This window comes from Gobio gobio, assembly GCF_949357685.1.
Source record: "Gobio gobio genome assembly, chromosome: 6".
Classification (NCBI taxonomy): Eukaryota; Metazoa; Chordata; class Actinopteri; order Cypriniformes; family Gobionidae; genus Gobio; species Gobio gobio.
Genome location: NC_137102.1, coordinates 25,831,598 through 25,846,215, shown reverse-complemented (window position 1 = coordinate 25,846,215; position 14,618 = coordinate 25,831,598). Strand labels below are relative to the sequence as shown.

The following is a 14,618-nucleotide window of genomic DNA, read 5'->3' as shown; positions in this document are numbered from 1 at the left end:
ACTGTGTATTCTGACAACTTTCTATCAGAAAATGATATTGCTAACAGGTCAGTAAATTTTTTGTCTGAGGAATTAATACTTTTGTTCAATAAGGGTGCATTAAATCAAAATTTCACAAAATGCTATTCTTTTGAATTAACTAAAGAATGAGAAATGTATCATTGTTTACACAAAATATTAAGCAGAACAACTGTTTTGAGGTATGTTCAAACATTTTATTCTAAACATTTATTCTAAATTGTAATATTTTTTTTGTACAAATATGGGAATAGAAGCTATGTCAACGTTTGTGACATGACCGAAGGAGAAAAAACTAAACAAATTGTGTTCCCGTGTTCAATTGTGAACTCCTGGCTAATAATCAGCTCTCAGCAGGTTAAAGATGACATTCGGCATATGAATGATGTCACTGGTCAACCTGAAGAAGCACACAGTCCTTGCCACCTTTCTGAATTCTGCACGCTCGCGATCCTCCCTGCCGCTGACGTCACGAGCGCATCTCTGTCCACTGTGTCCAGCAGCGCGCGACTCTATCACTGCCGAGGTTTGCGAGCGCGGAGGAGGAGCTGTCAAAGTTTACAGCTAAGTCGAGCGAGTTTTCTCAAGAAGACGAGAAGCAAGGTCTCTGTACGTTTAGAAACCCTTGAAAGACGAGCTCTTCAAAACAATGGAGTGAAGCCTGAGAGGTTTTAAACACAAGAGATGGCGGGACCAACTAAGATCGGACTGATTTTTATCTTAATGCTCTCGGGGAGCTTCTGTGCGACGCCGGAAAAGAAAGGTAGGAGTAACGTTATTGTGAAACGGCTTGTTGTGTAAGGTTAAACCAGTTGATGATCTCCAGTAGAGCTTGATGGGAAATTCGCACATTCAGTTCAGAGATGTGCGTGCGCTCAGAGAAACCTCAGTCTGTCAGCGTGGGAACAAACAGGGTGGAAGTTTGTGTTCCCTGTCCCACAGAGAACTTACACTTGGACTCTAGTCTTTTAAATCACCCTTTTATCTAACGTAACATATACAGATAATAATAATTATCCTTCTAGAGCAACTGAGTGTCTATAGTTCAAGTCCTTTGAACCTTCAACTTTCCACTTACCAGCCCAAATATCAAGGCTATATGACCCCACCCCATACTTTTAATAAGGTTGTGATTTCATTAGTGAACTGATGTGATTTATATTGCACAGGAGAGGAGAAGAGAAGAGGATATTGCCTTGAACTATTACTGCACTAAACAGTTTAATCAGGTAAAATGTGCTTCATGTGGTAAACCGACTGGTTTTATTCAAGTCAAAATATTACTGAACAATTTTGAAAAAAACGTAACTAAACGCACTTAACTTAAAAAAAAGAAAGAAACTCGTAGCCTTAATATTAAGTAAATAAATAATGTGTAATTTAATAAAAAAAAATAGTGGAATGAAAATGAAAGAATGAAAGAAATGAAAGAAAATGTGGAATTGTCAAGTCCACACAACCTTTTTTTTTTCAATTATGCATATTTCAATTTTTTTAAGTTAAGTCAACTGATCACCTTTTACAGTGTTTTACAGTATTTCCTTGTGTCTATTGATTGATTGATTGATTGTCAAATTTGTCTGCTGTGTGGTGTCAGGCTACCTAAAAATTATTTTATCATAATAACAAAACATGTTTATCATAATCATTCATGATCATAACACATCTCTGTTTTTCACAATTAGGCCTATGTCTTTTTTACTTCATCTTTTATGTTTCAATTTGATTTTCTTAATTAAATTCCAAGTGGTTAAAAAAGTCGATTGAACAGTTATGAATTTTGAATCACTTTGATTTGAAATTTAGTTTGTCATTTTAGTGTGTTGACATTTATTTTAAAAGTGAAAGTGTGTAGTTGTTAACTGAAGGACTTCTACCTGATCTGACCCTAAAACGACTGTTGTCTGTTTAACAAAATGTAGTCAGGTTAATTCAGTCATATTAAATATTATATTTGACTTCATATTGATTTTATTACATGAAGCTTCTATAGGTTATCTAAAATAATATGTAGGTCCACTGCATTTTCTTTGATATGAATTCAATAAAGCCATTTATTTACTCCATGATGTTAGTGTTAGAGATTGTCACATTTATTAGATTTGTTAAAGTGCTTATATGCCACTCTGCATATTATTTAGACCATCTCAGGGGTGTCCTGTGTGTAAACACATGGCTGTGCCAATTCAGACAGATGGGACGCAAATCACTTTATTACAGTCTGCTTCCTCATTTGGACTCATTCAGGTTTACAGTCATGGTGCCAAGAGAAGAATCACCTTCCTTTAATATAAGTTCTGTTTTGACTATCATCAGTGACGTGACCTTTTAGATGCAGATGTTTGTTTGTTCGAATTGGGTACCTTTGGCTTTCTATTACATATGGCATTTATATAGTGGAAGTATAATAAAATGAGATTAATAAACAAGTGGTTTTGCATGGCACTCACTGTCATTGTGAAATGCACTGATTGCCAGTTTTCCAGCCCTCATAGTGGTTTAGAGGACGGGTATAATATTAGGCTTGTTTGAGATGAGCGAAATCTGCGCAGAACCGATCCCCGGTGATCAGCGCGAGATGCATGCCGGTTAGAAAAGTGTCCGAGGGCGGTCCGCCTTGCTCTGATGTCATGCCGACGTATGTCAAAAAACTCTCGGGGACGAAAGGCGGATGTGTCGGATTTTGCAGTCGAGCGCAGCTGCTCTCCACAGACTGCGCGGAGCAAAAGCATGATGGGAAACGACTTGCTGACGACACAGCTTAATGCTTATTGGTTTAAACAACCGTGATGTATGGTTCTTTTTCGAAATGTTTGATTTTAAAACTCTGATATCATGTTTTTATGAGTGAATATTCCCAAACTCTCTAACAAAGGCGATCTCTCTGTGGGTTATGTGATTGTTGTCATATTTATATAAAAAAATATATATATACAAACATGTATGTAGGCCTAATTAAAGTAAAAATGATTAGGCTTGTTTGAGATGCGCCTCGCCTCGCCTGAAATTCAGCCGAGACTAGGCGGCTGCAGTGAGGGGAGGAGTGAAAAAAGTGCAGGCAAGCCGGACAGTTCTCTCTTCTCGTAGTGGATCAGACACCTGCGAGATCAAAGGCGGATATCGTGGGATTCACACTCGTGCGCTTTGTTGCTGATAAACTGGATGTAATTTAAGTTCTGTTACTTTTATATGAAAATAAATATTATGAACAAGACACCCAAAGTTTTTGTTATTTATTTCCATTCGAAAGACGTGTTTATCAATCATTTTTACTTTAATTAGGCCTACATACATGTTTGTATAAATATATTTTTTTATAAATACAACAATCACATAATCCACAGAGAGATCGCCTTTGTTAGAGAGTTTGGGAATATTCACACATAAAAACATGATATCAGAGTTTTAAAATCAAACATTTTTAAAAAGAACCATACATCACGGTTGTTTAAACCAATAAGCATTAAGCTGTGTCGTCAGCAAGTCGTTTCCCATCATGCTTTTGCTCAGCGCAGTCGGTGGAGAGCAAATGCGCTCGACTGCAGAATCCGACACATCCGCCTTTCGCTCGCGAGAGTTTTTTGACATACGTCGGCAAGACATCAGAGCAAGGCGGACCGCCCTCGGACACTTTTCTAACCGGCATGCATCTCGCGCTGATCACCGGTGATCGGTTCTGCGCAGATTTTGCTCATCTCAAACAAGCCTATTGATAAACACGTCTTTCGAATGGAAATAAATAACAAAAACTTTGGGTGTCTTGTTCATAATATTTATTTTCATATAAAAGTAACAGAACTTAAATTACATCCAGTTTATCAGCAACAAAGCGCACGAGTGTGAATCCCACGATATCCGCCTTTGATCTCGCAGGTGTCGGATCCACTACGAGAAGAGAGAACTGTCCGGCTTGCCTGCACTTTTTTCACTCCTCCCCTCACTGCAGCCGCCTAGTCTCGGCTAAATTTCAGGCGAGGCGAGGCGCATCTCAAACAAGCCTAGTATCAATGAGGACAGTCATGACGTCCTATAATGTCTTCGGGCTCCCTGTTGTGCCTCGCTCAAGGTCAGAGAAATGAGATGAGCGAAATCTGCGCAGAACCGATCACCGGTGATCAGCGCGAGATGCATTCCGGTTAGAAAAGTGTCCGAGGGCGGTCCGCCTTGCTCTGATGTCATGCTGACGTTTGTCAAAAAACTCTTGCGAGCGAAAGGCGTCCGATGTGTCGGATTCTGCAGTCGAGCGCATTTGCTCTCCACCGACTGCGCTGATCAAAAGCATGATGGGAAACGACTTGCTGACGACACAGCTTAATGCTTATTGGTTTAAACAACCGTGATGTATGTTTCTTTTTTTTAAATGTTTGATTTTAAAACTCTGAGATCATGTTTTTATGTGTGAATATTCCCAAACTCTCTAACAAAGGCGATCTCTCTGTGGGTTATGTGATTGTCGTCATATTTATAAAGTAAATATATATAAAAACATTTATGTAGGCCTAATTAAAGCAAAAATGATTGATAAACACGTCTTTCGAATGGAAATAAATAACAAAAACTTTGGGTGTCTTGTTCATAATATTTATTTTCATATAAAAGTAACAGAACTTAAATTACATCCAGTTTATCGGCAACAAAGCGCACGAGTGTGAATCTCGCAGGTGTCTGATCCACTACGAGAAGAGAGAACTGTCCGTCTTGCCTGCACTTTTTTCACTCCTCCCCTCACTGCAGCCGCCTAGTCTCGGCTGAATTTCAGGCGAGGCGGCGCATCTCAAACAAGCCTAACGTTATGCGTCGCTCCGTTGCTCTGATTGGTTGTAGGTCTATCCAACTGAGGTCTTTCCTGGTTCGATTGAAACACGCCCCATAATCACAGCCCAACGGAGCAGTATCAGACTCAAATTCTGACTAGAATTGTAGTATGACGACGTCAGGCTATGCTTTTATAGCTGAAATTGTACAACTTTATCAAAATGTTACTTTCCTGTTTATTAATATGAAGCTGCTTTGAAAATGTGAAAAAATATAAAGCTGCTTTGTATAAAGCGCTATATAAACGTGACTTCATATTCATTTTTTGACTTCAACTTTCCTTTTTTTAGTTCCTTGGGGAAACATTCAGGGTTTAAAAAGTCTGCAGGATAAATGTTTTATATAATCTTAAAAGCATGTAATGCATCTTTTGATTCATATTTGGAATTCTTGGACACCTTTAGTGTCAGGTTTTATGTACTAGATGGGACGATTGTGCATCTTCATCCACGAGTCTGCTTGTTGAGTCAGGCCTCTTCTAATCAATTGCAACTTGCTTGTGTTTGTGAGCCAAAAGACAGATCTCCCAAATATTTCAAAACAGCTAAACAAAACAGTCCTCTCACGTGCTGTACCCTTGCTTATCGAGTCGCTGGCATGTTGTGCAAGGCGTGCTTAGGAACGTTTGAGAGTATCAGTAAATAAGAGAATGATCTTCTAGAGTTTCCATAAAAGGAATAGTTCGCTCAAATATGAAATGTCTATCATTATCTACTCATCCTCATGTCTTTCCATACCTGTATGACTTTTTTACTTTTGTAGAACTCAACATAATGAATGAGGAGCTTTCGAAATTCAAATAAGATGCAAAAGCACCATAAATATCCTAAATAAGTCCATATGAACCGTGCGCTCTATATGCCAAGTCTTCTGAAGCCATACGATAGTTTAAGCCATACGATAGTTTTTTAACCACTGCAGCCAGATCATTGAGTCAGTGAGTGGAACTCTGAGCCGTATTTTAACTTTGTAATTTTGATATCCGATATTTGTATTATATAGACATATATTATTATATTGTCTTATTATAGTGATATACCCAATATTGTCAATTTGCCAAGGAGTTGGTGGGATTAAATGAACAGTTCACCCACAAAGGAAAATTCAAAAATGTTGCACCAAATCTGTATGACTTTCAGTAAGAAATAATATCAGTAAGATATTCTGAAGATTTTTATTGGCCATACAATGAAAGTCATTGGGTTCTTATGTTGGTAAAACAATAAGAAATTTTTCTGTACCACTGCAGTTATTCCTGGGTCAAAAATGGTCTTCAGTATGGCGGACAAACACAATACCCTACCCCCTAACCCTACCCATGTGACCTGTACTGACAATACATTCAAAATAAATGCAAATAAAAAGTTGGCAATATTACCTTATCCTATTTATTCATGAAAACAATTATCACTGTCAGGATCAGATCATAAAACAAAGTGCTTAGAACTATTTTATATTTAAAAATGTAAAAAGTCATTGAGTGACTGATTTGAATATTTAGTAATACAATTAACAACAAGTAACACATTACATAAAAAGTGGCTGGTCTGTTATTTTCTATTTACGTTTCTTTTATTTACGTTCCAAGACTTGATACGTGCACAGATCATTTGACAAACAGCATCCAGATTATTGTGTTCCATCCATTGCTATGGTTTCAGTTTCAGATTCAGTTGCGCATTTAAATACGGTTCTTAATCCAAAAACTTTGCAATGTGTAGTTAGCAGCATAAAAAATATTATATACAGAAAGCGGGCAAAGATCACTGCCATTATAATCACTGAATGTGAGGTACACAAGGCTGCACTCATGCACAAACTCCCATTATAATCAATGAAGCTGTCTAAATTGTGCAACAAATCTCTTATTGACATCTTGTTTATTTTGTTTGTTATAATGAAAGGATTTGCTAGTCTGCAGAACTCATGCTGAACAGAAACTCTGCCGGTTTGAGCGGTGTGAGTGATTCTGATTAACTTCAGCACATCTCATAGGCAATTCACCCTTCACCGGGAGTTTGATTTATAGGCGATCTGTCCAATCATAATCCGCCATCCGCCGAATCCGCCATTTTTGTCCGACTAAGCAGTCAAGAGAGTTCGAGAGATTAGCATCGGTGGACTTGAAAACGGTGTGTACTGACGTCTTTCCACAGTTGAAACAACATTCCTTCTGAAGTTCATTCATGTTTATTTGATACTATAAATTAACTAGAAGGAAGAGATGATCGGTTCACGAGCAGCTTTAACTGAGGCACTACAGCGACCTGTCACCACACATTAAAGAGACACAAAACGGTATTTATTGTTTACATTTGTTTCATATTAAAAGTAACCTGCTCTGTCCTGTCAGTCAGTGCTTTGTCAGTATCCTCTTTGCCCTGCGATGTGTTTTTCACTGCGTGAGAACATGATGTGTGGTATGAGAGCGCGGCTTGTCAGACATAGCAACAGTAACTAAAGGGGGTCAATTGCGCTCACACGTTCAACACATGTCTGTGATTGGCTAAACACTGCAAAAACACATTGTAAATAGAAACCTTTGAAGTTCTTCACAGAGCGCTTACACAAACACACACGGGAGCATTTTAAAACAGCTTGCTATCAACAGGTACTGCAGAACAGCAGGTATCGTCACATTAAATGATGAAATACTTATTTGGCGGAACAATATTCAAGATTCATTTTTGCGGCAAAATATTTGCATTGCAGGGATTTTTTTTTATCAGTTCCTTTACGTTTATCCAGGTTTAACTCTCCATTTGGAATTCCTGTTCATCTCAGGTCTCTCTCATTTACTGAAAAATCTGATTGGCTTTTTTACCTGTTAATGATGAAGGTCAAAGATGTATTTGTTTTGCGCTCTTGTGGGGGTTTTGCCTCAGCCTCAGGCATCATACCATTTAGATTTCTTTGGAAAACACCCTGATATCCTTGCCAATGCTGAGACCTTATAAAATTTAGCAAAGACAGACCATTTTCATAATTATAGACTCGCCTAATTTTCAAAACACAGATGCAAATTACTCCATGTTCCTCAGGTCTGCCAATTCAGCTTGTGATAAATAGTCTTTTTGATTTGTCATGTAGCAGATAAAAAAATGCACTGTAATCCAATTGTCCACTATTGTAGTCACATATCCTTCTTCAAAAAGCCACTAATGGCGGTAAACCATCAATGTTCTCCATTGGGATTATGAATTGTTTAGCCAGTGATCTTGGAAAAGACATCAACTCTGTATTTTCCCCTAATTGTGAGATGAATTTAAGATGTGATACGGCTCTTCTTTCCCATTACCTTCCTCCCCCGCGTGATGGAGGACCGTTGCGTTAAACTGTCAGGCATCATTTCATCGCGTTGTCATGGCAGAGAAGAATAAATGTTAATAACATGTGCAGTTGGATTCTCTGGAACATCTTGGTCAATTAATTGACATGGGAACAGTGTTTGGCACTGGAATGCTAGTGTCATGCGACTTTAACAGTGATGACAGGTCTTTCTCTCTTTCTCTGACTCTAACTTCTCAGCAGATAAAAATCATTGCAAAGGAATGCTTTGAGCCTACAGAGTTCCTGTAGTTCAACAGGTACAGCATGGTGCAAAGCGGTTGAGATAACTGGAAGTTTTCTGCCTGAGTTTTGGCTAATTCAAAATGCTTTCCATCATTTTTAGAAAAGAGCAAGAGAAAACGTTTAAACTTTAAAACTCCATTAATATCTAATATTTTACAATTATCATCATCATGAGCACTTAGCCAGAATGACAGCAATTAGTCCCCAGACGGCTAGACAACAGGGCCCTCATTTATCAACAGTGCGTAGAAAATATTCTATTTTTTGTCCTATGAATGAAATTTAGAATGTGCCTAAGTACAATAAAATCCATATTTGTCAAACGTGCTCACACAGTTCTTAAGCACATGAGTAAGCAATCATTGTTGATAAATCAAGCATGTGCGTAAGTACCATACTTGTTCACGTTTACGGTCATTAGCATTCGGAAACGCCTCCATGGGACCATATCATGTTATTGTGATTTTTCCTCACCGCAATAATGGCAAAGGAGCAAAGAAGAGGAATTTCACAAACACAGAACGAGTCTTGCAATGAAGTTTAACAACAACAAATTTGCATCACATATGATTTGCATGTTAACAGAACGAAACCCTTTTCTATTTACATCATTAAATACGTTGCTTGATGGTGCTTTTATGGCAATGTGGGTGCAGTCTATGGCTCCAATTATGTTTGGGAATCTGGCGATAGCACGAAAGCCCCATTTTATTTTGGCTTGATGAGGATTTTGGTAAGGGAAGTGAATGTAGGTTTGGGCCAAGGAGATAATTGCATCCAACATTTGTCACAAATTTGTTACAGGGGTTAACACCAATTGCGCATTCAAACTACAAAATGATAAATTGAGTGTTTTATAACTAAAGGAAACACAGGACATTTGTTGATTGCTTAATGCACACTGTGACCCTCTTAAATGCTTTTTATGTGTAGGATCGCTATTCTACCACTAGATTATCTGTGTAAGCATGCTCAGAGGTGTGCTTATATTTACACACATTTCTACGTATAAGCATGAAACTGGTTTTATGTGCTCATTATGCACAAATCTGTGTGTACGCACCGTTGATAAATGAGGGCCCAGGACTTTATGCATAGCTAGTGTTCTACTTTCCATGTGAAGCAAATGTGCAGCATAATTATTATTCATAATTTACTCACTATCATGCCATTCCAAAATGCTATGACATTATTTCTCCTGTAAAAAAAAAACAAAAGCCTATATTTTAAAAATGTATTTTTGTGTAAATGTGTGTTTCTTATACAGTGAAAGTACATGGGGCCATGGTATTTGTGTTGTAAAAATCAACAACATGTCAGTTTAATTTTGTACATCTTTATATTTTTGTGTTCCTGGGCTCCTGGTTGATAGCCACTGTTTTAAAGCAGCCTTCCTTCTTGCGGAAGCGCAAACGTGCTGTGTAACACGAGAATGAACCTCATTGGTTCTTGCAGAAGCTCAAATGTGCTGCGTAACACGAGAATAAACCTCATTGGTTCTTGTGAAAGCTCAAATGTGCTGCGTAACACGAGAATGAACCTCATTGGTTCTTGTGGAAGATCAAATGTGCTGCGTAACATGAGAAAGAACCTCATTGGTTATTGTGAAAGCTCAAATGTGCTGCGTAACACGAGAATTACCCTCATTGGTTTTCTTGCAGAAGCTCAAACGTGCTGCGTAACACGAGAGTGAACCTCATTGGTTCTTGCAGAAGCTCAAACGTGCTGCGTAACATGAGAATGAACCTCATTGGTTCTTGAGGAAGCTCAAACGTGCTGCGTAACACGAGAATGAACCTCATTGGTTCTTGCAGAAGCTCAAACTTGCTGCATAACACGAAAATGAACCTCATTGGTTCTTGCTGAAGCTCGAACGTGCTGCGTAACACGAGAATGAACCTCATTGGTTCTTGTGGAAGCTCAAATGTGCTGCGTAACACGAGAATTAACCTCATTGGTTCTTGCAGAAGCGCAAATGTGCTGCGTAACACGAGAATGAACCTCATTGGTTCTTGTGGAACCTCAAATGTGCTGCGTAACACGAGAATTAACCTCATTGGTTCTTGCAGAAGCGCAAATGTGCTGCGTAACACGAGAATGAACCTCACTGGTTCTTGAGGAAGCTCAAACGTGCTGCGTAACATGAGAATGAACCTCATTGGTTCTTGTGGAACCTCAAATGTGCTGCGTAACACGAGAATAAACCTCATTGGTTCTTGCAGAAGCGCAAATGTGCTGCGTAACACGAGAGTGAACCACATTGGTTCTTGAGGAAGCTCAAACGTGCTGCGTAACATATGAGAATGAACCTCATTGGTTCTTGTTGAAGCTCAAACGTGCTGCGTAACTCAAGAATGAACCTCATTGGTTCTTGTTGAAGCTCAAACGTGCTGTGTAACACGAGAATGAACCTCATTGGTTCTCGCAGGTCAAGCAAGCATGCTTGAGCTTCAGTTTAACAAACTGATGTGTGAGTTGATGAATGTTTATATCATATAAGTGTCTCTTCAGAAAATGTGGACTAAAACGCTCAATTCATGTCAATTAACTTTTTGAAGCGTCAAAGTGGTAGGTGTGTAGTTGCCAATGGAGGGACAGAAAGCTCTCAGATTTCATAAAAAATATCTTAATTTGTGTTCTGAAGATGAACGAATGTATTGTGGGTTTGGAATGACATGAGGGCAAGTAAATGATGACATAATTGTCATTTTTGGGTGAACTATCCCAATCAAAAAAACACAAAAAACAGATTCCATGGTACAACTTGACTTTGTAAATGATTATACATCTCTACATAAATATAGTGTAAAATGGAAATTACAGGGACAATCTGATTTCTTGTTTCATTTGCAAGAGCTTTGCTTGCTGCCTTCAAATGCTTATTTTTGCAAATCAATTGACACAAGTCTCTGCCCACTGATTAACCATAGGTCACCCACTCCATGTGCCTGACACCATGAATTGTTGTCTAAATAAAGTTGTTTTCTATTTACACAATAAAGTGAAATGCAAAATGCCTTGAAACATCACAAACTCTTCACCATCCGGATTTGCTGTCTCATTGTCCTCATCTGTCATCGAGCTCCCACACAGTTTGCACACGCTTTGCATGACCCCGTGATTGGTTTTGCAGGCAGCCGGCTGTGATTTCTCTCAGCAAAACCTAATGCCCCCCAGCGTCAATTTCCTGTCTTTAATATCTGCATACTTCCTCCTCCACCTCTGCTAAGTTTTCATCAGCCGTCCTGAACGCTCTTTCAAGATGAGTTACCAGAGCCCACTCATGGCTCCATATTGAGCTCCCGGGAGGGCGATTGTAAAAAATTGTCCGTTTAAGGGGCCTTCAGCATGTGAAGGCTGGTTGTTTCTGGGTCTTGATGCCTCTCTCTGGTGATTGGCTTTGCTAGAATCACATCTGCTGAAGCGGTTGGAGTTTCAAGAGTCAAATGATTTTGTCGGGGGAAAAACAGACCTCCTGCTTTGATAAACTGTTGAGGCAAGGCAAGTTTATTTGTATAGCACATTTCATACACAGTGGCAATTCAAAGTGCTTTACACAGAAATGAAATAAAAATATTCGTTAGATAATTAAAACAGTTATAAAAGAAATAAAAAATAAAGAAAATATTGAAAGATAAAAATAAACAGTATAATTAAAACTAAACATAAAAACAGGGTTAAATTTAAACATATAAATTCAAATGCAAGCAGTTCGGACAAAGCACGTACAGTGGCACAGTGCTCATTCAGTAAATGTTGAGCAGTTTCCTAAAACTGGCGAAGAAGTCGGTGCCTCATTTTGCTGGAGTGACTCTCTCTCTCTTTGGCAGAGAACAATGAGGGTTTTCTTCAAGCAGTTTTTGAATGTTTCTCCATACGACTGCTATAAAGGAAAGAGTTTTGTGACAGAAGTGTCATGTTTTTTAGTTATTTTGTCATTCACAGTCGTGTGGCGGCTCTGACAGTTTGAATGTAAGCTAATTGCGACTGAGCTTGAAATGGCCAATCTAAATCTAAATCTAAATCTATTTAGAGCTAAATGCTTTGATAAGATAACCTGTGACAGACTTTCTTTTTCTTTCTTTCTTTCTTTCTTTCTTTCTTTCTTTCTTTCTTTCTTTCTTTCTTTCTTTCTTTCTTTCTTTCTTTCTTTCACAAACTTTACTTATAGCTTTATGCTCTCTTTGGAGTTCTGGTCTCCTTGTCTCAAGCTGGCTCCTCTAAACTGTGTCAACATACATTGTAACGGTGGTACACCCACTGGCAAAATTATTATTATTATTTTTTTATCTACTGGTTTCTTCCCAGAGGACATCAAGAGAAATGGGCAGTGCAAGATCCTCTTGGTGAGTAGTGAACATGCAACATTCTGGTTTGACATGCATACAAGATAAAGCATCTGGAGCAACATTGAGTTTACCTTTTCGATATTCTATCACAAAATCTAATTTTTGTAGGCGGAGAGCCCAACAAATTAGACAACTTGTGGTCCTAGTGGAATTCATCACCCACTGCAATGCTGAATGGTCAGTAACAATGGTGAACAATTTTGATTCAAGATAGTGTTGCCATCTCTCTAATGCCCAAACCACGGCAAAGCATTCCTTTTCAGTGGTGGAATAATGAGTTTCAGTCTTGTTCAATGCTCTACTAGCATAAGCGATGACTACTTCTTGACTCGATTATTTTCTTTGAGTTAGTACTGCTCCTAGACCAGTACCACTGGCATCTGTGTAGACAACAAATGGATATTTGAGATCTGGATGACCCAGGATAGGTGGAGATATTAGACAAGCTTTTAACTGATTGAAAGCTTGCTGGCACTGAAGTGTCCATTCAAATTTCCGTCCTTTTTTCTTCAGAGCATTGATAGGTTCTGCAAGTTGGGAAAAATGAGGTACAAAGCGATGATATCACCCTGCTAACCCAAGGAAACGTTGAACTTCTTTTAGATTCTTTGGTACCGGGTAGGTTCTGATAGCTTCAACTTTGCTGGGGTCTGCTGAGATACCTTTGAGACTAACCACATGTCCAAGAAAGGTTAATTCCTGAAGACAGAATTTACTCTTCTTCAGATTGATGGTCAAGCCTGCAGACTGTAATCGAGAAAGGACAATTTGGAGGTCATTGAAATGCTGTGTCAAGGAAGGTGAGTATATAATGATGTCATCAATGTACACAAAACACACGGTTCCTCTTAATTCTCCTAAGACAGTTTGCATTAGCCTCTGGATTGGTTCTGGGGCGTTTTTTAATCCAAAAGGCATGACGTTGAACTCATATAGCCCAGAGGAAGAAACGAAAGCAGTCTTTGACTTACTTGCTGGATCCATCTTGACTTGCCAGTAGCCACTATTTAAATCTATGGTGGAGAATATGGCTGCACCTGAGAGAGACTCAAGAATTTCAGTTATGTTTGGTAATGGATAGGCATCTCTTTCTGTAACAGCATTCACTTTTCTGTAGTCTACACAAAATCTGGTGCTTCCATCTTTTTGGGGGACCAACACGACAGGTGATGCCCAAGAAGAGTGTGATGGTTCTACAATACCTTTTTCTAACATTTCCTTTACCTGTTCTCTCACAATTTCCTGTTTTTCTGGAGTTACGCTGAATGCTCGTTGTTTAATAGGTACAGGATGGGTGGTGTAAAGAACATGTTGAAGAACAGTAGTCATTCCAAGCTGGTTGGTTCAGACATTGGGATTAGATGATAAAAGGTGAAGTAGGTTCTCTTTCTCTTCTGATAATAAGTGTGTCTTGGATACCGCATCAGATATGAGGGCTTGATCATCCATATCATCAGGCTGTACAGATGGGAACAAAGGTGGAGGATTAGAACTAAGCAAGGCAAATGTCTGATGTGAACTTCTGTTGTGCTGTCTTTTTGTCAGTTTCTTGGTTTTTCCAACCGGAACACTAGCTTGTCCAGGTTGAAAAAGATACTCTTCATCAGGAGTCAACTTGAATGAGTATTTTCGGTCAGCTACATTGATGTGTAGGCCACTGGAAAAAATAAAGTCTAAGCCTAAGACTAGAGAATATGCCAAGGCTCTAGAAGTAAGAATAACGGCCTGCATAGGGAAAACTTTGTTGTGAATTAAATAAACACACTTTATTTACTACGTGTTTTAGAGTGAAGCACAGCACTGTGTTCTTTTACACTTGAGCAGCTTGTGATCCGGTGTTTTTAGCGTCTCCATCTCTGTATC

At 38.7% G+C, this 14,618-nt stretch overlaps 1 protein-coding gene across 2 annotated transcripts in view; it reads left to right on the top strand.

Moving 5' to 3' along the window:
* The first annotated feature begins 532 nt into the window (after positions 1–532).
* The window catches only part of LOC307128368 (epidermal growth factor receptor-like), a 54,388-nt gene continuing 40,302 nt past the window's right edge, over positions 533–14,618 (top strand). Inside the window, exon 1 of one of the 2 annotated variants that reach the window (XM_079820178.1) lies at positions 533–781. In XM_079820178.1, the coding sequence (XP_079676304.1) occupies positions 703–781 (79 nt within the window). In that variant the 5' untranslated portion in view covers positions 533–702. Of the gene's footprint in view, positions 782–11,864; positions 13,556–14,618 lie in introns of those variants that run through there. The other variant, XM_079820179.1, reaches the window with a different exon arrangement.